This window comes from Rissa tridactyla, chromosome 10 (genome assembly GCF_028500815.1).
Source record: "Rissa tridactyla isolate bRisTri1 chromosome 10, bRisTri1.patW.cur.20221130, whole genome shotgun sequence".
NCBI lineage: Eukaryota > Metazoa > Chordata > Aves > Charadriiformes > Laridae > Rissa > Rissa tridactyla.
Window position 1 is genome coordinate 3,822,709 of NC_071475.1, and position 23,539 is coordinate 3,846,247.

The 23,539-nt window shown below is 42.3% G+C and overlaps 1 protein-coding gene across 5 annotated transcripts in view; it reads left to right on the top strand.

Annotated features, from left to right (window-relative positions):
* The window catches only part of CHCHD6 (coiled-coil-helix-coiled-coil-helix domain containing 6), a 114,955-nt gene that overhangs the window by 43,691 nt on the left and 47,725 nt on the right, over nucleotides 1-23,539 (top strand). For all 5 annotated transcript variants that reach the window (XM_054216120.1, XM_054216121.1, XM_054216119.1 and 2 more), the window contains one exon: nucleotides 17,917-17,987. In XM_054216120.1, the coding sequence (XP_054072095.1) occupies nucleotides 17,917-17,987 (71 nt within the window). The remainder of the gene's footprint in view (nucleotides 1-17,916; nucleotides 17,988-23,539) is intronic.

Below are 23,539 nucleotides of genomic sequence, written 5' to 3' on the forward strand. Positions count from 1 at the left end.
GTCAGGAATTCCCCCCTCTCCTCCCCTGCTGTGCCTATCTATTACCTCAGTTTGGCTTTGTCCCCACTTCTGCATGATAACAGAATTCAGCAGTAGGAGACTTAGAGATTTGTTTTTGAAGGATGTTTTGAATTGTTGATGTTGAGAACTAAGTACCTTCCTGGTAGCATGCTAAGAATAATTTTGTTATATACTCCTTACAATGTAGTAGCTGCTGCACTGAATGAAACGTGGAGACTGTCCTGTTTCTTCTGACAGTGGCCAGTTTTCAAAGACTTCAAAGGAATATGCCAAAAAAACCTCACCAAAACAAAAAGAGCCCCAACTTTTGGAGAACAACTTTGAGAAGAGTCTTCCTAAGTGTTGTCAGTCAGAGGCTGACGTGTACCCTGCTGCAAAAGTTTATTTTCATTCAGTATTTTTATTCACTGTAATGGAACTTGGATTCCTGCCATTGTTCTTCTACGTGTCTCGGGCGCTTTTCCTTGAAGCCTTGTTTAGCGCTCTGCCTCCAATATCATGTGGCGGTGTGTGCCACAGGTTAACTTACATACACTATAAATTCTCTCTTACCAGTTTCAAATACTTTTTTTCATTTCATATCTTTTATGTGAAAGAGATAAAAGGAATTCTCTTCATTATTCACTATCTGTAGACATCTGTTCCCTCCTTTACCTTCCCATTAAGCTGAGCAGTCCTCACCTTTTCAGTCTCTGCTTGTGTGAATAATTTTTTTCCAGGTTTCTCATTCTACTTGTTTGTCTTTGGGCCCTTTCCCCCTTGCGGCTCTGTCTTTGAGATGCAATGACTAGAATTGAACTTGGTAGTTCCCTTGAATGCAGCAGATTGTGTGAATAACATTATCTTTTTATTTTGTAATCTCTGAAAGAGTACTGTAATCTACTGGACAGAGCACAGAATTGGAAGCAAAAAACTGCTCATTTTCTAATAGCTGTTTCTCTTTGGGGAGTTTGAAACAATTACTTAGTCCATCTATCTCACTTATTCCATCTATATGATGGAATAGCTTATAATGGGAGGGCAAAGTGTTGTGAAACAGTAAAGCTATAGAAATGCTAAAAAGGCTTTGCCTTTAGTTTTGCATGAGATGAACTATGGGTGTACCTTATTTCAAATAGATCTTGAGAAACTCAGGTTCTCTAGACAATCTCATTAAAATTTTCACAGGAAAGGGCATGTATGAAAAAACAATTTCAGTATTTCGGCTCTTGGGGTTTTCACTACATCGTCCACTAAAGCACTGGAAGAAGTAAGGTGGTGAGTGCAGCACCGCTGTGTCACTGTGCTGGTCCTGACTGTGACCGAAGGTGGATGACCAGGGATGAACGTAGGATCAGGGCAAATATATGGAGTACTTGCCCCAAATGCTTTGTTCATCCTGGCTGCTCGTCTTTGAAACTTTCCCGCGTCTATTTAATCCTCTCTGAGAGATGTGAATCAGAACCGTGCACAGAGTGCTCAAGATACAGGTAGACCATGAATATATATGGCAGCTGTACGAGAACTACTGTTTGGTTCTCTGTTTCTTTGTGGTGCCTAGTGCTTGATTTGCACTTGTGACTTGTGTTCAGCAAGTGCCACACGCTACTGCTACTAGCAGCATTCAGCTATTTTGTGTGCGGATTTGAGTGCATGAAGCAGCGGTACTGGGATTACAGCAATGCTGTGATTTGTTGCTGGGAGGTGTTCTTCCCCCTGCACCCTTCCTTATCAGTTTGTCAGGGCTTGTGCGTGTGTGCGGAGGGATGGTAGGTTTTGGTCTGTCTGTGGTGCGGTGCATGGTTTTTAGACTTTTTTTTTTTTAAAATCAAATTTTACTGAACAAATTCCTTGCAGAGGATTAGGACACTGGTGATGCCCCTGGTCTTCCTCGCTTTAGCTCTAGTAGTTGTAGTAGTTGTGTGTTTCAGTCTCTTGGGTTGCCTGTGTGTTTTTGTTTTGGAGTGCTAGAAGTATTTTGGTAATCAGGAAAATTACAGGGAATAGATCCTTTGAACTGACTGTTTCTTATATGACTGTGTGTAATTGCAGGATTTTGGAGCTGGTGATACAGACATTCCGTTCCACTCCACACCTGTGTTTCCAGTGTGTGACTGTCTAATCTCCAATAAGTAATCCAGTAATGAGACCTGGCTAATTTGTTATAAGCGTTTAAACTTCTAACTCTGACTTGTTGGAGTAATTTTACATCTCATCCATGTAATTTGGAATTGTTTTACAAAAAGTGGGTCTTGTCTCAACTGTTTTGAAGGAGGTCTTGTACTGTAGTGTTTCTCTTTGTAGAAAGATTGAGAGTTGGGCCTAATAATCTGTAAGGAAAACCTTAGAAACACTCCATTTGAGAAGCTTAAGCTGATGTTCGTTCATGCATTTATATGTTACTGAGAAGCAGGGAGGGAGGGAGATGGCGGGAGCTTGGTATAAATACTTAACATATACTGCTCAGAGTTGGGATTTTTATTGAGGATTCCATGTATGCTTTGTCCTGCTTTCCCCAAATGGTAGAATCATCCTTTAGAAAGTATGATAAAGAAATGCAGTCTCTCCTGGAACCCTTTAGATGCCAGGAGATCTCCCTTAGCGTATTAGCTGTAAATTTTCTCCCAAGTAAGTATTTGTTTGACTCCTTTTGCTATTTGGCCTCTTGCTGGCTTTAACCTGACAAAGGTGAAGGGCAGTGCTACAGGGCAGGAGAACACGGGCAGCTCTTCGGAGTAGCGCGGAACGGCAGAGAAAGGCTGAAGGTAATCCGGCAATGAAGTGAAACTCCTTGCTCTATAGATGGATGTCTCGTCTTTGTTTGGATTTTCCTAAGCTCCGTCTCCCACGTTATCTTTTATTAGGTGGCTGTGGACTACTGTCAGCAGTGGGTACATTAATATGCAATGTTTTTCTGCTTGTAGTTTTTCAGAACAGTAAATAGCACAAGAGGTATTCATAAGCTGTGGAGTATTCATAAGCAAGTGGGAAAGCAGTGCATTGAACAAATAACTTTTTTTTTTTTAAATTCTTATTAATAAGGTAGACTGCACCCTTTTCTCTGTTTAGCTTCACAAATCTTCTAATTTTGTGTGTGGCATTCACCTTGTCTGGCGCTTTTAAATTAATCTCCTTTTGCCCTTGCACTTACCATTTAATTCATATTTGTAAAGCATTTAGGATGTGTAAAGAATGGGAGGCAAACTTATTTTTGTTTGTTAATCTTGTTGGTCTTGATCCTTCTTCTTGGAGCAGTCTCCCAATTCTGGTGCACCAAGGTCACCCCTACATGTGAATCCACTGTCATTTCTATGCTTTTTGACCAGTAACTTGTCTCGCTAAAAATCTCTGTGGAGAAAGTGACAGCAGCCTTGGAAAAATAGCCTTCCACAAGAATATGTTCACGTTGGGTCTTCGTGATCAATTTTAAGCAGATTCTGTGGGGCTGAACAAACTGATGTCACCTGGCAAAGGTGACAAGGGATTTCTGTCGAAGGGGATGGGGAATCAGTTCCCTGAGTTGGGATCCCAGGCCGTGTCTGTGTCCACGAGCCCTAGGGAGCTCTCCCCTACCTTTGAAAAGCAAGTTGTGTTGAGATGTTACCTTCAACCAAGCCTTCTGCCCTCTCAGTGGGAGTTAAAGATTCAGTGCCCTTTTCTAAGTGAGTTCATCTGTCTTGACAGGTGTCACCGACACCATTTACTTTCTCAGTAAAACGGCCTGTAACGTCTTAGGGCTGCGTGTATAAGGGCTGCTTTGCCTCCAGTCACTGTGTGGCCAGGCACTAGCTTACTGCTCTAGCCACTGCTGTGGGGTACTCTGAGGAAGAACAGCTGGTGTGAAACCAAGTTCTGGTCTCAGAAAATGTGTTTCCCTTTCAAAAGTATCACTCATCCCTGCCTTCGTCATCAAGCCTTACAATATTCCTTAGAATTTCCATTCTTTTTCTTACCTAATTTGTTCATTCTCTTCTCATCCCCTGCAAACCCTTCCTCCCAGAAAACCAGCAGGGCTTTCTGTGAACCTACAAAAAAGCAGTTTGCCTTTCAGGCCAGTGGAGCAATATAACGCAGCACCCAGTTCATCGAACTGTTGGTTTAATCTTCTGAACACAAGAAGAATAATCCCCCGTATAGTTTTCTGAAAGAGGCTGATAAGATCCATCCTAATCATCCAGATCACTTCCCAGTGGCTTGGGCTGTCTGTCCGAGGCTGGGTGGATGTTGTCTTTCAGGTGGCGGTGGTGCTAGCAGCCTCTCAGCCTTTGATATTTCAAGAACTGCAGATTTTGTCCTGTGTGCGTGCTTAATTTCTGAATGGGAACAAAATGAAAAAAAAAAAAAAAAAAAAAGAAAGAACCTGAAATTGTCATCTGAACCTGCAATTGTCATCTGAACTGCTCTGACCTCCCATCCTCTTCCTCTTTTCAGTTATTCACAGACATTAAGTGTCAGGCTGGGGGAGGAGGAGGCAGCACAGCATCCATAATTCTGTTGTTCTGCTGGTGTCCGTTAGGGCTGAACAGCATCTCGGGGAGCCTGCCTTCCTAATGCTCCTCCGTCGCCTCCCTGTCTGCGGGGAGAGGTTGCTTCGTTGTTACTGTTGGCCAACTGGCAAGCTGACTTCCAGTGCCCTGTGCTCAATTCAGCCGTTTAATGGCTGTTTTGCTGAAAGCTTGTAAAGTTTAGTAGTTAATATACCTCAGTACACAAGCTTTTAGAGATCAGATAAATTGATTGGTAATTTGATGAACTCAAAGAACATCTATAATAGGGTAAATAAAATGTGTTAGATGTCAGCACTGCCTCTCTGCCTTCTCTGCCGTGTGTATGTTCTCTCTTCAATATGTGTTGTCTGATGTACAGTACATTACATCAAATTACAGGCAGCCTCTATGCAAACAGCAACTAAGTGTTTGCTTCCTCTTCGGTGTGCCCGATTAGTGTAGAGATGCTTTTGCAGTCTGTGTGCTGAAGGATGAACTGTCAGAGCCTTGCAGTGATTTTCTTTCCCTGGCATTTAGAGTACCTTTGCAGAGGGAGAGAGTGATGCTTATGGGCTGCTTCAGTCTTGGAGGAATCCATCCTCAGGCTCGACTTGTGAAATAAATGTGGCAATGTGTGGTTTGAACTTAGTGTCTTAACACTGCATTTAGCAGCTGAATTTAGATAACAATCTGGTATCTGGTCTCATCAGTGTATCACTATGAAGACTTGTTAAAGGCAGAACAAAAAGACCCAGAATGTGATCTTGTCTCTTTGTTAGAACTCAACACCAGAGTATTTGTCAAGTCTAGTCCAAAAAGTGCAAAACAAGGGGGGCTTTTGTCTTACTTCTGAGAGCTTTCCCCATTATCTGATATTTCTGATACCCTCCCCTGGCGTTTTTATTCAACCCAATTTTCCCATCATTTCATTCATTTTTTTTACTGCCTAATAGTTTAAATTTCTGTTTTCTCCCTCTTTGTGCTGTTTATAAGCAGAACGGTATTTATAAATGCGTGTATATACAGGTAGCACTGTTACCAGTAAAACCAGTGCTACTTTTCTAATGGAAAGCAGTGCTTGCATGCACATATGTACATATATATGCGTGCACACGCACACACTGTCTGTCTCTCACCTATTTTTACTGTGGTGTACTTGTACCTTAGCACCAACTACATTATCCTGCTGCAATAAATACCAGTGCTGCCTGTTACTTCCGTGTAATTCGCCAACCAGTGTACAATTAATTTTTGGCCCTGTTATTGCAGTATTGGCTATTTTATGAAACTGTAGAGAGTTAGCACAGTGAATTGATTAAATATGTTCCAGACCTTAGGCTGGAGTCTGTGTGTCTGCTGGGATTTGGATGATTGAAGCTTGCACTTCTCTTGGGATATTCCAGATTTAGATTTAGTCTTGGAAATTGTTTCAGGTAGACAAAACTTCCCTCTGTGTGTGGAATCCACTTGCGTAAGAGCCTGACTTTGGGGAATCTGAGATTTCTATTTCAGCCCACAGCGGTCCTTCCACATGTGGCAGGAAAAAAGGCATCACTATTGTGACTTAAAAATAAAGCCAAGGTCTGGGCTTGTTTTGAAAAGGCCCTTAAAATTCTGGCTCTGCTCTTAGAGAATATGCTGTCGTCATGTTAATGCAAAATATGGCTAGTAATTACCCTGTAAATTGGGCAGACTCCACAGAACATCTCAAATTTGTGCTGAATTAAGTAGTCCAGAGATCAGACTTTAAAAAGGGACTATTCCGTATTTACAGTGGCTGTACCTTCTGAAGGGAGCGTGTTTAGTAGTTTACTGTGGGTGTGTTAAATACATGTTTCATGACAGCCTAGGGCCACTTCTCTGAAGGTTTTTCCCCATCTGCCAGTCATTTTAAAGAAACATAAATAAAAGAGCTATTCCAATTTCTTGAACATATAATGCACGTTCCCAAGAGACCAGAGTGACTCAGAAGGAGCTTGTAAATAACGTGTTTTAATGTTCTTAAATATATCTGCACCAGGAGGCTCACCGTGAGGTCTTGAGCCACTGAAAATGGTATTTGCTTCATATGTCACAGAACGTCCTGGTCGCAGGATGATGCCTGATGGGCTTTTTGTTTGCTTGTTTTTGGGGTTAGCTGGTGGTTTGGCTATATATTCTGCTGCACCAAGAATGATCCCAGTCGCAGTTTACCATTAAACACCTTGACTCAAATGAGGATTACCTGACTTACCCATTCACAGTCCGGCCCCTTTGTAAGTCAATGCAAAATAATGGCTGTATTTGTGTTCTGCTTTTAACAAAAATAGTAAACATCCATCTCACGCACACTAGAACTATCTGCCTGCTGTAGAGTCCAACCCTGACAAATGTGGAGAGGGGAGTGTTGCCCTGGCTGGTACTCACCAGCGGAGTGGCCATCAGATAAGAGGCGGTGCCCTGCAGGGAGGGCAGTGATGGCAAGGGACAGCCGCAGAGCCAGCAAACGCTGAGAGGCCACTTAATCCGTGTCAGTCTCCAAGGGCCCCAGAAGAGCGAGAGATGGGAAAAGGAAATGCGGGAGTTGAGATAAAACTAAGCCTCTGATTTGAGAGGACTTGTAATAACTAGGTTATTTTAAGGGAAGAGCTAGCTTTCCTTTTCCTTCCCAATTATTGCATTTCAGGTCTTTTCATAAGAAAAAAGGCTTAATTCCTTCTTCCTTCTCCCTCCCCATTCTTCTGAACAGAAGCCAAATTTTTGCTTATATAATTTCAAGCTGCAAGGTTGCTGTGATCTTGCATGCCTGGGTCAATCAAGGAGTGCCTGAATTTTATTTTTTTCCCCTCCCCAGAGATGTCTTGTGATATATTGGATGGTATATAGAAATCTTCTAATTTGCTCTGACATGCAGCAAGTCTTGAACTGGCTGGGCTGTGGTTCTTGAAACAGGGAAGACGACTCACACGGGCGTGTAAAAATGCTGTATTGTGTGCCCGCCTGGGCATGTATATGAATTTTTTAACTTCACTTTTCATAATGGTTAAGTATACCACAAAATTTCTTTTGGCTGTTTAGAGGATTAAGTGTAGTATACAAGACCTTTCACCTTTAGGTAATTTGTTCAGATACGGGTTCCGTTGGCAGCAGCAAAAAGCCATTACTTGCTGATGGCTAATCACTCATTCGTGTGGCACCGAGATAATAACTCTTCCTCCGGTTAGAGGTAAGGGTTTATTGCGAGAAGAACAAAAACCAACCCCAAAGCCTAACTGTGTCCTAGCTGTCGATTTCTGTGATGGGCAAAGGGCATCCTGGTAAGGAACACGGAGATTGTACTTGCAAGCTGAAAATAGGACAGGGCTGGGTTGGAAGTTTGTTGTGTGTTCGCTTCTATGCAGAGTATTTGGCTCCGGGTCTGCTGTTTGGAGTGTTTGGATTTTTTCCCCCTCCTGTTGTTTCCCAGTAAAAGTGTAGTTCTGTTCCTTCTTTGTGTTCCTGTTGTCTGATTTCTGAGTCCAAGCTGTTCCCCAGTTGAAGGGCTGGGATTTTTTGTTTGGTCTTGTCCAGTAGATATAGGTGAAAAAGTGATACTTTTTTTTATTAGTCTGAAGAAATTCACTTATAACACAGTTTCCCAAGACTCTTCTTGTTAGAAAGTTTATCGGCTACAGCAACAAACCCCAGATAATTGTGATGCTTACACCAAAATATTTCTTTTGGAGCTTTAAGCCTACTTTTATTTCTTTCTCGTTAAGTCCCAAAGTCAATGTCTGTTCTTATTTGTATGTAGTACTCCTTGCTGTTAGAGACAGTTTTTAGAATTAAATTCTGAGAGTAGGTTTAGCTTCTGTCTATGGGTGTATGGTAGATGTGCCATTCTTCCTTTTATGTTCCTGGGGTGTCTCGGCTACAAGGCATCATGAGACTTTTCTGGTTTAATGAGAAGTAATTATTCCTATTATTCTGTAGTGGACTAAATGTAAGAAATGCCTTGTTCCCTTTCCTCCGTCTGTATCCTGTAATGAAAATTGCGATACTAAGCTGGTGGTGACCAAAAGGCTATTGAAGGCCGCGGATGACAACATGCACAAGGGCTGTGACAGTCCTCGACTGTGAAGGAGCGGTGGCTGCCCGAGTATGGGAGTGAAGCGTTTGTGTGGGTGTTTGATTTTCATGTTAATATTTACGTCTCAATAGCCTTGCGGAGAAATGCCTCTCTCCACTTGATTAGCGGTCTGTGGTCCTTCTGGGCTTGTCTTTGGAGACTTCACAAGCTCTTTGCCAGCTACAGAGATGTCTCTGCAATGCCTCGTCCTCTTCTGAGGAGGCAAAACCACTGCGCTAAAAATCGTGTGAAAGAGAAGATCACTAAAAGCAGAGAGAATGAGACTGTCAAATGATGGGAAGGAAATTGCTTACAAATATTTTCTGATTTCTTTCTCTTCCCTTTTACCATCGCTTCTCCTTTGTCCTCCTTGGCTTTTTTATCTTAAGATAAACATCGTATTTATTTTCTGTTTACTGTGTGGAGAATTTCAATCCGTTTTGAATAGCAAACTAAATATAAAAAGATACTAGTGTTCTTTTCTCTGGAATAACTGATGCCTTGTGGAGAACTGGAGGTTATGTGACAGTGGTATTGTAAAGGCAGGCCAAAAGGATCTGTGTTAATCCATTTTCTTATTCTTGTTATCGGTGTTTTGTTTTATATTTTACTTTCCTTTTTAGGTAGTAATCAATACCTCTTGGTATAAATACTCAAATGCCTTTTTTGCCAGCTGTAAAATAAATATACTGTTGCTTTAGAATGTTTGTCCAAGTATTACTAATAAAGGAGAATGACATCAAGTTATCCTTGTAAGACTAATTTGGAGCTGTGGAGCTGGGAACTTTTTCCAGTTGTTAACTGGGTTTCTAGTGCACTGGAAGACAAGTGAACATCGTCCCCACTTTAAAAGTGAGACCCTAATGCTTAAGGTTAGTATTTTCCATAATAGCTTTTGTTACTTCACTTTTTGGTTGTCCAGGTACGCTGTATTACTTCAGATGTGCTGATTATCCATAACTTGAGCTTGAAGTTTTGAATAATGAGCTCCTGAGCATCCCCAGACAGAGCCATGAGCCAGCGGGCACTTCTGGAAGTGTGGATTCGTCTGTGTCATTAACCGTGTACGCTGACCTGTAAAGTCCTAGCGGTCTTTTTGGCTGTAATCATTAAACCAGCCTCTCCTACAGGATAAAATGGGAAGAGAAGCTGCAAGCGTAGTGAGAGAACCCTGACTGAAAATACAAATATCTTTAGAAAATGCTCTGGGAGTACTAATAATAAAGAAAAAGTACGGTGGCAAAATAAATCGCTGCTGATATAATTTTTCTTCCTCTCACAAGTTTGCCTCTAGTATGGCAGTTTTTCTGCCTTCGATAAATAAATGCAAAGATGAGAATCGCTGCCAAAAACTGTCACATTTCTGGAACTTTCAGCCCCTGATTATTCACATTAAGCCTCCCCCCCCAGCAGTACAGTATTCTGAATATGTACACCCACCATTCTGTCAGATCTGTGCAGTCTGCGTCTGGTTCATCTTCTGTGTCTTTGATGTGCTCCATAACGTAGGCAAAGAGAGGTCTGATAGTCTCTCTAAAAACCTGACAGTTTGTGTGACAATCTGTCCACGAATCCACAGGCTCCTTGTCAACCAAATGAGCCTTTGAATATCAGAGGTTTTCGGAACAGTGCTTGCAGCATTGCATATGCACTAAGGGGAGAGTACAACAGGCTTCCTTGTAACCTGAGAGATGTCTGCGTTTTCCTTAATCATTCCAGGGACATCTCATCGTTGCTTGTTGGCTGGTTCTCAGCCCCGCACATGTCGGGGTTATTTAGCAAAGCTTGATTTACTGGAAACTGCACATGGAGAATAATTTGCAGTTGGGGGTAGAGGAAAAACCCTGGGGAGGGGGTGGAACTTGCAGGCTTTGGTATACTTCTGGGTTTTGGTGGTGTTGGTTTTTTGTTTTGTTTTGTGGTTTTTTTTTCCTTATAGTGACTCTCTTCCTTGCAGTTCCCTTTCCCCATGCAAGTGCATGGATGTGATGCATTTTTTTTTTTTCCCCAGCGTTCTCCAGTCCTCTTGCACATCCTTCTGCCTTGGGCCCCTCCTGTTCTGACTTCCTCTGGGAATCCAGTGAATTGCATTCCTTGGCTACCTGTTGTGGAAAAGGATGGGTTCATGAATACAATTTAGATTTTTAAAATTGGGACAGGAACTGTTAACTGGGCCTGCTGCTGCAGTTTATAAATGGGCCTTAGGGATATTCTCAGCAGAGAAAGCCGGGAGTTTGAGCTGCAGTGTGCCCGTCCGAGGTGGTGGGAGTTCTGTTGGAGGCTCTGTCAAATACCAGCTTTGGCATGATGGCATCAAACCTGAATTATAATGTTCCTCCCTTCCCGAAATAAGCTCCTGTGATGGGCCTGACAGGGGAATGTACTTAGTATCTTTTCAAATGTATGACAAGTACTTGATGATTGCCAATTTTCTGTTTGGAATTTTTTTTTTTTTTCTTTTTTCCCTCTGAAGTGCTGGTCAGCCTCCTAGTGAAACTTTGAGCTACATACCTTCACGTTCTTGATATTCTGGCAATTCCCTTCTTTCCCTCTTCTCCCTTTCCCTTAGCTCGGGATCCTGCGCACGCCTGTCACTCTCTCTTGGACGATGCCCAGTTGTGAGACGCAGCGTCCTGTGATGTGGGAGATCATCCTGGTTGTGTGACAGGTCGGCTGGTAGGACCCAGGTGTCACTATGGGAGTAGTTGTGCAGCTGCCCAGCACGGGCGAGGGATTTAGCAGGCATTGCCGTGCCCTTAACGTCATGGACACTGTTATCTGTGCAGGTCGGCCGGGTGTTAGGACTTCTCTGAAGCAGATGCTGAAGACCCATGATGTTTAATCAATGCCTGGGAAGCCTGTTTACCTGCACTTGTCAGGTGTAATTGATTCGGGCATTTACTGTGAATTCCTCACCTAAGACTTCTTGCTCTTATATTAAACTTCCAGCTAGGAGGAGAGCAGAGTGATACTCTCCTACAACGGTTTTCGCGTTAATCTGGGCCTTTCACGTTGCTGTTGCTGTCCTTGTCAGAAACCCTGCTGGCATTTTATGGCCTTTCTCTTTGAAGGTGCTTTTACTTTCCAGAGTTTATGTTTAAAGAATTACCAATGCTTTGTTTGCAGTCTTTCAGAACGGTGTGCTTTAAAGCAGCCTCATATAAATGCAGTGTTTAATTCTTTCTGGGTTTTCTTCCCCTTTTAATCATCTCTGTAGTAATAATTTCTTTGTCGTTGCCTATCTTTCTGACTTGAAGATAACATGGGGCTTTTCTGCATGTTTCCAGTGAGGGACTTGCAGCTCTTCGGAGAAGTTCCTAATACCATCTTTCTGTGGGGTACCTGTTTTAATTGGACTCTTCCCAGGGCGCCTTCATAACGACAGTCTGACTCTGACGTGCGATCTCAGCCTGGGTCTGGAAACCCTTTTTCACCCAGATGAAATATCTTGGTGTGGGACCTGGTTCTGGGAAGTCTTGGCGTGTGTAGCTTTGTTTGATGCACCGTGTGCTTTAGGGGCTGTAGCTTAACCTTCTTGTGCCTAGCTTGTTATCCACAGGATAAATCCAGCTGTGGTCCTTCTCCCCAGCTCTGCCTTCCTCAAGTTTTGTGGAGATCGGTATTTTGTGGCATTTTTATCTTTGAGAAGCTGTCTAGATGTGCTACAGAATTAATATTTTGCTTTCAACTCAGGGTAACATTGCAGTCATGAGAAGATCTGTTCAAACAGGAATATACTTCTGCCTGCGACTAGTTTAACTTCCCTACGTTGTTACTATGGACATTTCTCTTTTTCTGTCTTCTCTGAATCTTAATCCAAAATTTATGATCTCACAGTTTATTGCCGAAGGAAAGAATAGAATGACACAAATTCAATGCTCTCATTTCATTATTGGTCTCAGCGGGAGGAGTGGATGAACCCACACATGAACAGCAAACAACAGAACTGTGTTTAGAAGTTGGCTTTGGCTGAAAAAACCCTTTTTTTCTGTATCAGCAAGCTGTTTGTAGTTGCTTGCATCTTTCCTCTATTACCTTTTGAGAGAAAAACATTTGAATTCACATAAAAGCCGATTAACCCTTGGCTTATGTGCTCTCGTGATATGCTTTATATGCATATTTCTCTTCCTTGTTAACTGGCTGCTGTGTGTATGTGCACTTGTGCTTGAGAGGAAGGAGAAAATGTGAATGATCTCTTTTAGCTAAATGCTAGCTGTTACCAACAAACAGGCTGAGCAGGAACACAAGAGGAGCGAGCTCAGGAGGTGAAGAGATTGCTTCTTGCAGTGTCTCCTGAAATTCCCAAACTCCCTGTTTTGGACCGAAGTTGATAGCAGTGATTGATTGTGTAGGTTGATTTTAACAGATCCAAATGGTCGTCCAGTGAACAGACCGGTTCAGCTCATCTGCCTCCATACCTGCGGGAGGGGTGCAGGTAGATGGGGTAATTTTTCAAATCTGTTAAGAGCCATTTGCATGAGAGTTCCGAGCAACGAGAACGAACAACCTGATTCATGGCGTGCGTGTGAACAGCCACCTGGTGAGGTGTGTGGTGCCCGAGTGTTCCTTTGCTTCCCGTAGCCACTGCTGTGAGCAAAGGCGCTTCCCAAAGCCTGCACTGACCCATGTTTTTCCGCGGCTTCCCTCTGTTCCTTGTGGCACAGCTGTGTCCAGGGCATGTGCGTGTTCCCTGTCCCCAGGTGCGTGCAGGCAGGTGACAGTCATGCTGCTTTATCGGGATGGTGTGAGGTCTTATTTCTGGCTCCAGAAGCAGCTGGAAGGAGAAGTTGGAACGTCTCCCAGTTGACATTTGATACATGGGAAGTAACCGCTTTCCTCTCCCCATTCTCTCCCCAGTTTGTGGTGTTTCCTCCTGGTGAGGCACACTCTGTGTTCCCCCCGCCACGCGGCACCGGCTCTCGGGCTCCTTTCGGCTCGAGTGGGGCTTGCGGTGGGAGGTTTGCTGGAAGCTGGCGGGTACGGATGTCGGGAGAGGGGATGGAAGCAGCGTGTCCATCAGGCGCGGGGCAGATCGTACCATCTAATCCCCCGGCTGTCGCCTGCAGCGTTTGTCAAGGCCTCCGCTGGCCTGCTCCGTTTCATCAGAGGTATCACTAGCATTCATCTAGGCTGGCAGCATTTCAACAGCTGTTAATCCTCTTTGTATCTTTAAGCACTGTGACCACTGACAAGCTTCTATACTCTGAGGTGTCAGAATATCTCAAGATAGCTGGGGTGATGGTGGTTGGGTTTGGTTTTGGTGTTTTTTTTTTTTTTTTTTTTTTAAATCCAAGTACCTTCTGATCTATTGACCCAGACTGAACCTGGTGGAGAAATCTGTGTCCCAGTGTCAAGCTTTTGCTGCTGCTGCTTGATGTTCACAAAGAATTTTGCTTAAAATCTGATTAATTTCTAGTGCCCCGTGCTCGCGCTGCTCGACTTTCTCTTTTACTTGTTACTGCAAATAGTGCGTGTTTCACTGAAGTTGTGACAAATGTGGTTTAAAGTCAACGTGAGAATGAACTGGCAGGGTTTTCTCTTTATGCTTCAATTACTTTCCCTCCTGAAATAACCCTGAGAAATGCGTCTTCTGCTGTATTGTTTTCTTACTTTCTTTGCTGTATGTTGTGGAAAGGGCCTGGGTAGTGTAGCGAGGTGGAGTAGTGAGTGTTGGAGTTTCTCTGCATGTTTGCAGCCAAGGAGGAATGCTGAATTAAAATGACTCCGAATTTATCTCTAAGTTTTAAAATTGATTTCCTTTGCAAGGGGAATTTTTAGTGCGCGGATGTTTTGGAAGGAATGGGGAGCAAGGGTACAGCAGCAAATCTGTTGTAGAAAAGCAGCAGGGTAAAGGAAAAGTGGTTCTGTTGGTCTTTAGGCTCTAGTTATGTATTTTTATAACTTCTTGGTGTTTTTATTATTTGCTACGAACCATCATTTAATAGCAGGGGAAAATCTTTCAAACTAACATTTCTTTGTTTAGTTTGTTTGTCCTCTCTGGAGAGCTCTCTCCCCATATGACAAAGCTCTGATGTTCTGAAGTTGGCTCCCCTAAGGCTCAACTTTATTGAGAGAAGTGAAACATTTTAGGTGGTTCATTCATTCTTTCTGTGTCTCTTGTTATTTGAGCCCTTATGGTGTCCTTTGGTCATGTTTTTAAACTTATTTCTGCAACTAAGACTGCCAGGAGCTTTATTTAATAACAGTTGAGGTCTCATGCTCAACTTTTTCTTTGTGAGCTGCCATTTTATCTCAAGCATCAAATGTTGTGAGAGTAAATTAAAAGCAGCGTTGATGTCTTGTAATTTTGTGTTGAATGTTCTCCCTTTTACTGTGCAACTGAGTATCATTTTATGAAGCTAAAGGACTTCACTAAGACTATGGGCAGCTCAGACTTTCTTTCAAGTGCAAATGCCACACCTTGATCCTGATGAATAGCCCTTGTGTGGGCGGCTCTGCTGAAGTCGCGGGAAGTGCATAGGTGGTTCCTGGCTTGGTTCCTCATTCCCAACCTTATTATAAAGTCCTAGATTTTTGTAGGCCATTGGAAAATTATCCCCTGCCACAGTGTGATAGGGTAAAATACTGAAAATGAAGCAGATCTTGGATCTGAAGTCGTACAGGTGAGGATACTTGGAAGATTATTCTCTGTAAGTAGAAGCCTCAAATCACAGAACCTGCCGTGACTGTGCCCATGCTGAAAGGCCCGTCTGTTGCTCATTTAGTCCATGTTTAGGACAAAAGTGAACGCGACTTTCCCAAGGTAGGAAAGGGCCTAGAGGACAGGGAAAACCTGTTTAACAAGTCAGCTTGTTGAACGAACTGAGGTTTAAATGGTAAATTCTGTTTTTCTTACTTGGGGATTCATTTAAAGATACTGAGTCATAGCATTGGAAATAGTACTTCATTGGTTTTTAGGGTTTTTGAGGGGGAGGAGGGAAGAAGGTGGCAAAGGGGTCTGATCCAAAGGCAAGAGGCCCAGCTGGATCACATGCAAAGATGTTTCCTTTTCATTTTTAGAACTCATCAGCTTTCATCTTCAGGCTGAAGGTCTTCTGTGCCCCTCCTTGATCTTCGCATCATGCCGTGTGCCTTGTGGTTTCTTTGAGGCCAGGTCTCTCCTCCTTTCCCTCGCTGAGATTCTTGCCTCTCCGTTCAGGTTCTTACTTGCCTGCTTTTCATCGGCTTTAGGATCGAGAGCTATTGCATGCTGGTTCCTTTCCCAGGTATTTTTGTACACGTTTGTAGTTGATGTTTGAAGATGGGCTGACCATGGCACTGGGCAGTTGAACCCTCTCTCTAATAAACTGGGCGAGGTTGTGCCACAGCCACTTTAATCGACAGAGCAACCAGCAAATTAATCTGTTGGCTATTTTTTCTTTCTTTGGGTGGGTTAAATGCCAACCTCATGCTGCGTCTCACGTACAACATATTTATTCCTGTTTTCCTCTCCTGCTGCTGTTTCACTGCAGAGTGCTGCAGGCTAATAGTATCTGACGGGGCTACTTCCTATTGCCTGAAAAATGTTTAATTTTACTACTTTGCTTTCTCTCTTTCCCACTTTCTCTCATTTTGATCTCTCAAATCCAGTCCCTTTGAGAAATCAGACGGTATGAAATATGAAAATTGCTTGGGTGGTAATTGGAGAAATGGTGAGACTTATGAAGCCCATGGAGATAACGCTTACATCTACTTATTCACATTATTTAATTTTTAATGGCAAATTTAATTAATGAAGCACAGGTCTTGTGGTTTCATGTGTGAATAAGTAACAGCAGGGAGCTGAAAGTCATGAGGTCTGTTTACAGGACAGAAAAAAAGGCTCCATTAAAAGCTGAACTTTTCATTATAGGAAGGAGAAAAATGGGTTTAATAGCATAGAAGTTTGACCGTTATGTAACAAGTAAGTAAATGAAAACATTAATGACAATTTGCTGGCAAAAATGCATTTTGAAGTGGTTACCCATGATTTCTCAGTTTAAGTCTGTCTCCTAGGTCAAAGTTTGGAAAAGCAAAGTCTGTTCTGTGGGTTTTTTCGGTACGTGACATAAATTCAGGCACCAGAGATAAAACGCTTAAATATAGCACCTTGAAGCCTGGGCTCTGAAAACCTGTATAAACCTTCCAATTAGCTCAGCTTCACACAACTTCAGTGATACAGGCAGCTGTTATCCCCCGCTTGCAGATGGAAAATGGTGACTTGCCCAAGATTGCACAAGTGGCAGAACCACTAATAGAACTTGAGTTATATCTGTCCTTTCCTTTTTCTAACTGCTGAACAATACGTGTCGTCTCATCATGCGCAGGACCACAGCTGCATTTATGGGAAAGTAAATGAAGAAGGGCAAGAATAGTATTCTATATAAAATGACCAAATTTGGGGAGAGATGAGATAGCAGCTAGAACCAGCCCTAAATGAATAGCTGTCCTCGCTTTCAATACCGTTTTGTCACTCTTTTGATTGATTATTGCATATTTTCTGCGTGCGCCTTTTCAGACTAAGGACCTTGCAGATGAGCTTTGAGCGAGGCAGTTGCAGCTATTTCAGTATAAAGTCCAGAGGCTTTGCCTAAAGCAGCTTTATCAGCAGTTCAGGGGCACGAGACCTTGCAGCGCAGTCGCTGGGGGTGCACAGCCGTTCCCTTCTGCTGTTTGTGCTTGGGAGGTTTGTGAGCACAGCCGAGAGGAGGAATCCGTTCTCCATGTTCAGCGCCTGAGCGGTTGTGAACTAAAACTCTTTCTGTGCAAGCTCAGGAGAATTTAATGCAAACCTCTTAAGCCCTGCAGCAAGACACTCCAGACTCCGCTTGGCAGTGCCTTAACTGATACCTGATACGCCTCCCTATGTTGTTAAAAGGGAAACAGGCTGCATAATTTTCTTTTAAAGAATAAGTAACATAAGTAGAAGCACTGAAATGTAAAATGGATTTTCCAGTGCTAGCAGCCAATTTTGATACTTGCACGTCAGTAACTTACAAGATCCTTCACAGCAATTAATGAAAAAAGAGAACAGAACACAACCAAACTCAAAATAACTCGGCGCTGGAAACACCTTGTTTTTGTGGTTACATGGAATAATCAAAGCTGACGGTTGGTTGTTAGTGACCTTTTCCCCCTTCTTTCCCTTCACAAAGGTGAAGCGTGGAATGGAGGACACGTTGTGGCCTTGATGCATTTTGCTGAAAATAAAATCAACTTTTAAGCATTTTTTTTGTGTTCTTTGAACTGAATATGCTGTTTGTTGTTGGAAATCGTTATTAATTATAGAAGATAACTTTGTGATGGGATAAGATCTGAGACGCCTTTAATTTTTAGAGCTGAGCATTCTATTCTTTGTTGCAGAACGCAGAGATCTACAAGCTGACATCCGAGCAGTACCAGGAGGCAGCCACCAAGGCAGAGGAGTGGATAAAGTGAGGAGCCATTTTTGTTCTTTGTGACAGTTCCGGTTGCATTTCATAACGGTTTGTGTGTAGCCTCTGGATATTCCCCTGAACGGAGTGTGGGGTTACCTCCTGTCAGGTATTTAGGGGGCTGAGGAGCTGTAAGCTTGCATCCTCTCTTCCTGTGCCAAGCTTGACGGAGTTTGGTATTAAGTTGTTAGATCTTGCGGGGGAGAAGACATGTAAGAAAAAGATAAACAGCCTAAATCACAGCCCTGTAAATTTCAATCAAAATAGAGTTGTAATTATCATGAATGTTTTCTTAGAATGGGTACAGTGATTTCTCTGACCTTTTTTATTGGCCTTGGCACAATTAGTGGACCTTTAATGTTGCCTTTTTACCATGAGCATGTTTAGTGTCTGAATTCCATTTTTATTTGCCAGTAGTGTTATATAGATTATTGTTCCACATGCACTAACAGCTGTCCAAGAAAAAATATTTTCTATAATTCTTTAATATTAATGAATCCAAAGCAATTACACTGTCAAGAGCAGCACTCAGATCTCAGTTGGGTAAACAGTTGGCCAACATGCAGTAAACTGGAGTAGCAACATATGTAGTCCAGTTGGGTCCAGTCCAGACTGTATGATACTTAATTGTATAAATAGATAATATAGTAGTGATGAATATGTTAGTGGGGAGTGCAGTATATTGTGCTGTCTTTATTTAAAATTATGTTTGGCTGCCAAAGCATCACATAACCTGTTGTAAATTCACATTTTTTGTTTGGACAGTCAAGCAATAAGTTGCTAAAGAAGCCAAAGCAAGGCAGCTAACACATTGCGTGCATCGTCATGCAGTTTTCCATAGCAGAAACCTAAATTCTGTTTTTAAATAAAATTTTAAAAATTCATAGGACAAAAAGTTCTGACAGTCTTTGATCAGTTGAATCTTTCCTTGGATTTGCTTCTGCAGATGTGCGATCAGTTGTTGGGAACACACATAGCAATGTTTTGCCCCTGTGACTTCGTAAAGGAAGAGATTGGGACCTTGTGTGATGTTGTTTACTTGCTATTACAGACTGTAACTAACCTATTTTTTTTATAGCAGTCTTAAGTTTGTTTCCTGAGGTTTCAGTTTCATTTGTTCTCTTCTGTTTCTTGTGGAGAGGAAGACTGGTAATGTCGGGAACTCTGGTAATGCAACCATTTCTCATAAAGGTTGGTGGCTGAGACCAATGCAAATGCTAATGACTTCTTTCTTTCAAGACTCAGAAAATGTGTTTATGGTCTCTTAGGGGTTCCTTCCCCTTTTCTTTGAGGCTTCATCATCTGCCAGTCCCTGGCTTCTGGCCTTATTGTACAATGCCCTTCTATTTGCAGGGCATATGAACTTGAGCTGTCATGAAGGGACAGATGCCTTAGGCTGTCGTCTTCCTTGTTGACGAAAGAGACACCTGCCCTAATTTGAATTTTGTGTGAAGGGACAAGCTGTGTGGCACTAGTGGAAGTGTGAGGGGAAGGTGAACATCACACTTTCTATTTCTTTACAGTAGAAATCCCCAGCAATAGCCAGTATTGCACTGAGCTGCGTGTTGGAGTGCGTGAGCTGGGATTGATAATGCCCTTTGCTAATTGTACATGTGGGAAGAATCATTGCTTTGCCCCAGCAGCCTGAACCATACGTGTCTCTTAAAGCAGTATGCAGTGATCCTTCTTGGGATTGTTGCCTCGGCATACAATGTGCTGTACAAACACTCTTAAAAGAATGCACAAGCCTCGTTGGTCATGATAAGTCTGGCACAAGGTCAGGGAAACTTCTTCCGTGCATTGGCATTCGTGCTTAATTGGTAGGACGTGAAGTCTGCATGTTGTGAGGTCCTCTTTGTAGGAGTTGTACGTTCAAGTCTTTCTACAGCCTGTTTATGGTAGTAAATTACAAGATCCTGTGACTTCAGTGGAAAGAACAGTTTGCTCGTCCTGTTTTGCACTCTCATATTGGACATACAAGCACAGTTAGTGCTAAGGTAGGTGAGACTGATTTATGCAGATCTAGTAACTTGATTAGCAGGAATGAACTGACACTGCAGCAAAATTACATGAACTGGACTATAGCCAAATTATGAATGAAGTGCAGTTCTGCCTGTTTCCAGTGCTGGACTATGACAGCTCCTGTGATGAAAGGAAACCAGGAGTGGCGTGTTCTCCATCTGCAGAGGAGAGCGCATCTCATTGCCATGGTGGCTCTTCCCTAGCTTGTACTATCTCTGTTTCACTCTGAACTCTTTGACCAGCCCCTGGCACTTGTGCCTTGTGAGACCAATCTACCATGTGTTGGTTGTCTTCTGCCATTGTATATCAGCGTAGCTGATGGAGGAAGAGGGGATTAGAGCTGGGGCTGTTTCCACAGTGAGTACCCTGTTTGTCAGGGTCCATGTTGAAGCAAAGATAAGAAATATCTGAAACAAAAAGAACCCAGTATTTTCTTGGCATTTATTGATTCTTGTAATTCCGTTATCAACACCTGCAGCTCTGCACAAGTGGTCAAGCGTTCCATGGACTATTTCCCCTCTTTAGTGATTATCAAGTGTTGCAGGACTTAGGAATATTGTGCAAGCTTTCCACCAGTGACCCTTCACAGCACGTCTGCGAGGTGAGCAAGTAAACCTTCCTATCTCCCTTTGTATAGAAACAGAAGTACTTAATTCTGAGCTTCATAGTAAATCACCGATACAGTCATTAGCTCTTGGTTTCTACTTCAAGGTAGGGTGATAGTCTTGGTGCCTGCATGGCCTGACTTGTGCAACGGACTTGGATCCTCATTTCTTCACCCGAACCCAGCTTGCTCCTGTCTGCGTTCCTCCTACCACAGTGTCTCCTTCTTCTTTGTTCTGAGCTTTGTCCAACCCGTTTCTTTCTCCTAGGAAGAAGATCCTAGCAACAAGAAACCACTGAGCACAGCTTTCAGCACCTTAAGCAACTTGCCCTTGTTGCTTACATGCCGTGGTGAATTGGACAGTTGCCACGGACATATTGTCTCAATGATGTTATTATAATTGATGCATTATTATTTTTTTCTCTTTTGTTAACCAACAGAATTAAAGTCTGGGGACCTAGAACTTTTTTCCCCCCCTTCCTTCCCTGTTTAGCAAACTGTGCACATCAGTAACCACCCACAAAGGGAGCAGCATGTAAATAAAAAGCCAGTGCTCCCCGCCCTTCACTTCGTTCCACATCCTTTTCTCAGTGTTCATAGAGCCATGACTCAGACTGGGTTTAGAGAAGACAACTTGCTAATCCCCTCCCCGCTACAGAGAATAAAATGGCATTTCATTCCAAGCTCTATTAATGCGCTCGCTCCGGGGATAAAGCAGCACTCCCAAAAGGCAGTGGCCAAATTTTTTTTCTGTTGCGTTGTCTTTGTCTTCTTTTGAGTGTTACATTTAGATTAGCTTCTGAGGATTAAATGTTATTACAGTCCCTGAATCTGTTAAGGGGAAGGAAAAAAACATCAGTAAAGAGGTTACGGCTTAGTGCAGGCACTCTAGATTTATCCTCAAAATGCTCTTTTTTAAAAAAATTTGATTTATTTTCTTTTGTGAAGGTTGTCTTATCGCGTTTTTATTTTATTTTTGTAGTTGTTAAATTTGGATGCAAGAATTGGTATGGGTGGGGGTGTGACTCTCTCTGAAAGGTAAAGCTGCAGGAGTGGGGTGAGGGGATTGGGAAGCTGTTAAAAGATAAAATTGTTCTGAAGCTGAGTTTCCCTCTGAGATCTCCTTATAGTTTGCAGAAGCGTTTCTGAAGCTGCGTACTGATGGCTGTGTTGCTTTGCATGTGGTGCTGAGAGGACTGTATATGCTTTGCGCTGTTATCAAGGAGCGCATAAAGAACGTCGGTATCTTATCCTGATAAAGATCAGCCTTGAATCCAAGGCAGCTTTCCAATGGAGAAACTGCCAAAGAGATTTACTCCATATGGGACTTAGTATCTAAGAGTTTCATTTAATGGTCCTAAGATCTTTAAACTTAATGGACATGAGTATTTAAGGTGATTATGCTAGAGAAACTGGCAAGTAGTAAGTATCCTCCTGGGCTGAAGGTGGAGTACAGAACCCCACTGACTCGGCAGGGGTAGGGGGAGAAAGTTCAGAGATGGACTGTCTGCTGGGAACAGGGAATTTATGGCTTGCTTTCAGTACTCATGGAAATGAATTGCACAAGATTCTATGAGTCTGATGGCCCCTCAGTTAAAATGGCAGCACTAACCGGAACGTAGAGGAGCTGCCTTTTCTTTTTTTTCTTCTTTTTTTTCCTGTTTGTGTAGATCTGGTAGGTTTATAAAATCGTTATGAGGTGATTCTTGATATTAATCTTGAAATCTACCCCAAGGCCTCAGGTATTTCAAGAGGGCTGTGCCCAGGAGTCAAGATCTGAAACGGTTATTATGTGGACAGTCGTGAAGCCCAAGGAGAAGAAGGGTAAAGACATCATAGTTTTCAAACAAAATTGCTCTGGGATTTCTCCTGTCATTAGATTAGATAAATGATTAATTCAGTGTTGAAATTAAGAGCCTCTACAATAGGGATTTAAGAGTTTTCAGGAATAAAAGACTGATTAATGCTGGGAGCTCATCCCCAGCCGTATCTCAATAGAGTGCTTTTGTGCCCTGCAATGATGATACCTTCCAAAAAATGGTTTGGCTCCATCCTAGTCCTGTTCTTCCCTCAGTGCTTGGTTTGTGTTAGTTGTTCCTACTTCTGTCTGCACTGACTCTGTTTCATGTAATCTTTAAATAAAGGGATGAGTTATTAGTCAAAACTTTGCTGTTTTTCATGTTTGTAAAGTTGCTCTTAGTAGGAAATTGGAATATTGCTATTAAGAGACTATAAGGCATGAGTTTCCCCAAAGTTATTTCAAAAGAGGGTAAAAGAGTAAATGGGTCAATTTTGACTTTGTGTCATTTTACATGGTGTGAATTTTACTAGAAGAAAAACTTTCTGATCACTTTCAGTTCTGCTTCACACAGCTTTTCCCTCGTTTACATTAGCATGTAAACTTTTTTCTTTACAAATTTTCTTTACAAATTCCAGAAGGCCTGTTGTTAAACAACTTGTTTGTACCAGTGCCTTGATTTCCAAGCAAGGTGTGTTCCCCTGTAACTTTAGCAATATGGTATGTGGTAATAGAAGTTGAATATACGTAACAGATTTGTGTAAATGTTCCAGTTGGGCCAGATTATTCTTTTTTGAACCGAATTTTAAATCTTGAAAATTTATTAGGCTGTATACTCTATCCAAGCTGTGAAGTCTTCTTTCTCAAGTTCAGGTCTTGGGGATGACAAAGATGCTGGTTCCAAATAAGACTTTCCTTTAGCCCAGTTAGTAAAATGATGTTCTAATCTGGTGTTCACAGTGTCGTCTTTCCTCTCATGCACATTGAGGGATGACTAATAAATCAGTCCAATGAAGTGAGAGCGCAGTTCTGTTAGTGCTGAAAAACTGGTGTAAAATATTAATACATCTTTTCAAAATTGCAAGAGCATTTCTTCAAAGGTACATTGGTAGAACTTGGGAATTTATA